The sequence below is a fragment of the Castor canadensis genome, chromosome 5, assembly GCF_047511655.1.
Source record: "Castor canadensis chromosome 5, mCasCan1.hap1v2, whole genome shotgun sequence".
NCBI lineage: Eukaryota > Metazoa > Chordata > Mammalia > Rodentia > Castoridae > Castor > Castor canadensis.
Genome location: NC_133390.1, coordinates 13,407,650 through 13,410,337, shown reverse-complemented (window position 1 = coordinate 13,410,337; position 2,688 = coordinate 13,407,650). Strand labels below are relative to the sequence as shown.

The window sequence follows — 2,688 nt, the reverse complement described above, 5'->3', positions numbered from 1 at the left end:
TTTATATATGGATTTGTTATATTAGCATATGTTTCTATTATACCTAATTTGTTCAGCTTTTTTATCATGAGGGCTTGTTGAATTTTATCAAATGGCTTTTTGAATCTATTAATGTTTTCATATGACTTTTAGCTTTCATTCTGTTGATGTGATATACCACACTGATTTATTTATTTGTGTATGTTGAACCATTCTTACATCTCTGAGGTGAAATCCTCTTGAACATGGTAAGTAATCTTCTTAATGTGCTACTGTACTGCATGCTGTCACTCATAGGAGGAATATTAAAAGTTTATCTCATAGAAACAGAGAATGGTGGTTATCAAAGGATGAGGGGAGTAAATGGGAGGGAGAAATGGAAAAAGTTTGATCAATAGGTGCCAAGTTGCATTTAGATACAAGTAAAAAGTTCTAGTGTGCTTTTGTTAGTGAGATGAGTATAGATAGTGATTATATACTAGAAATATCAAAAAGCTGACCTTTTTCCTAACCCTATTGATTTTGCCAAAAAGAAGTGATAAATATTTGAGGAGATATATGTGTTTAACCTGATTATACAATATGTACTTGTATCAAAACATTGTATGCTACTTCGGTAGTATATGCAATTTTTGTGATTTTATATCAGCAAAAAAGAAATTTAATTAAGAAAACAAATAACAATAAAAACACATGTGACTCTTAACAAGAATGACAAAAAATGCAATTATGCCAAAAGACATATAAAACCCGCACTGTTACAGGGAAATTCAATTAGTAGAGGGAGATTCAGATTTAACATGGTACTGAAATTAATAAACCAAGAACTTTAGATTATCTATGGATATATTATTATGATTTATTTCACTTATTCTGGTAATTAATTATTTATGATTATCAAATGGTAGGCTTTCATTGCATTCTTCAGATAAAATTCACTTGGTCATAAAGTATTACCTATTTCATATACTGCTAGTTCAAACTTCCTAGCATAGTCTCAAGAGTTTTGCATTGATACTAATGAGAAGTAGTGGTTTTAATTTTCCCTGTGGATATTTTTATATTTTTGTATTGAGATTTTGCTAACTTCAAAAACTATATAGGAGTGTCCCATCTTTTTTTTATTCTTGAGAAGACAAACGTAAGAATTCATGATCAAAATCTATTTTTCTTAAATTTGTATTTTAGACAAGGTCATGGATTCAACTTCTGTGTGGGTTACAGAACTATTCAAATTTTAATTTCTTCTTGGGTCACTTTAATGAATTTATTGCATGTGTATTTCAGAACAAAACAAAATGGTTTGCAGTTTATTTTATTTTTTATTCTGAAATATTTTAAACATCCACAAAAGAATTAATACTACAACAAATATCATATCCCTACCTCATGGTTTAACAAACTATAGTGTATTCAGAATAAAGATAATTTTGATTATCATCATTGAAGTTTCATTAGATACAGAATTCTTATGTTTTCCCAGAGAAGAAAATATAAATACAGGTAAAGATGAAGATATGAAGGGGACACAGATGAAGTAGAAGAAGAGGAGGGAATAATGTATAATGGAAAGAAGGAAAAAGGAGGAAATAATAATCATAACATAAAATGTGATGTTAAATTTACTATATATAAGAAGAAAAATTCTCATACTTGATTACATTAAAACATCACAGTCAATTTATTGTTATAAAAATTGAAGCTCAGAACAAGTTTGCTGTGTCAGGAAGTTTATTATTGAATTTCAGATATTAAAGGCAAAAGTTTGCAGGAATGTAATTGACTCTTCATCCAATACTTAAGCAGATTCCATAAAAATATCACTAATCAATACCTTCTTTATCTAGTTTTCTTCATATTATTATCAGAAACCAGGTGGTCTAAATAGCAGTTTGTCTACACAGGATAAATAAAGCATGCAACCTGTAGAATAAAGTATCCTAGAAGAATCTAAGAAACTTCTAAGAATCTTCTACAAAGAGTAAGCCATGAATTATAAATTTTCAAGTATTTATTCAGTAGAAGCCAGAAGACCAGTATCCTCCATAGTAGGAGGGGCGGAAGAAGCCATACCCACAATTTCCATAGCCAGATCCATATCCACAGCCTCTGTAGCCGCAGCCATAGCCCACCCTGGGGAAGCTGCCCCAGCCACAGCCATAGCCGTAGCCATAGCCCAGGCCTCCATAGTAACCCAGGCCTCCGTAGTATCTGCCGCAGTAACTCATGGTGTCAGGAGTGGTGAGTTGGGGTGGGTATGACAGGTCAGTGAGTGAGTGAGTGTGGAGTGCAGTCACACAGGGACACTTATATATACTCTCAGGGATGTGCAAGCCACACCTCTCAATGTCACTCATTAGAACATATTACTTGAAAGCTATGCCAACTATCTTGTTCCCTAACACCCAGCCACATCTTCCACTTGTTTATGTAAGTAGTTATTTAAAAGTTATGCAGCATGTCTGATGTTGTGCTTTATTTGGATGCCTAGAAAAATATTTTGCCTCTAATAAAATACTACGGAGTTTATAGTCCCTATACATGCTTGAGTTTCTGAGTTTCAGGGTCCATAAACAAATTCCTACAGCTTCAAATATCCATATTGCATCACATAAGGGTGAATTTATGCTCTAATTGCACCCTTTCCCTTAACATTCCATGGCTGCTGATTCGTTACTAAGCTAAGAGTATTACATTCATTCTGCTGAG

The 2,688-nt window shown here is 32.8% G+C and overlaps 1 protein-coding gene across 1 annotated transcript; it reads right to left on the bottom strand.

Moving 5' to 3' along the window:
• Positions 1-1,972: 1,972 nt before the first annotated feature.
• On the bottom strand, positions 1,973-2,274 carry LOC141423033 (keratin-associated protein 19-3-like). Its single transcript, XM_074072348.1, has one exon. It carries the CDS (start codon positions 2,205-2,207, stop codon positions 1,995-1,997), a length of 213 nt encoding a protein of 70 aa, XP_073928449.1. The 5' UTR covers positions 2,208-2,274; the 3' UTR covers positions 1,973-1,994.
• Positions 2,275-2,688: the final 414 nt, after the last annotated feature.

Coding starts and splice junctions, on each gene's coding strand:
- LOC141423033 (XM_074072348.1), bottom strand. CDS start 2,207: ATGAGTTACTGCGGCAGATACTACGGAGGCCTGGGTTACTATGGAGGC.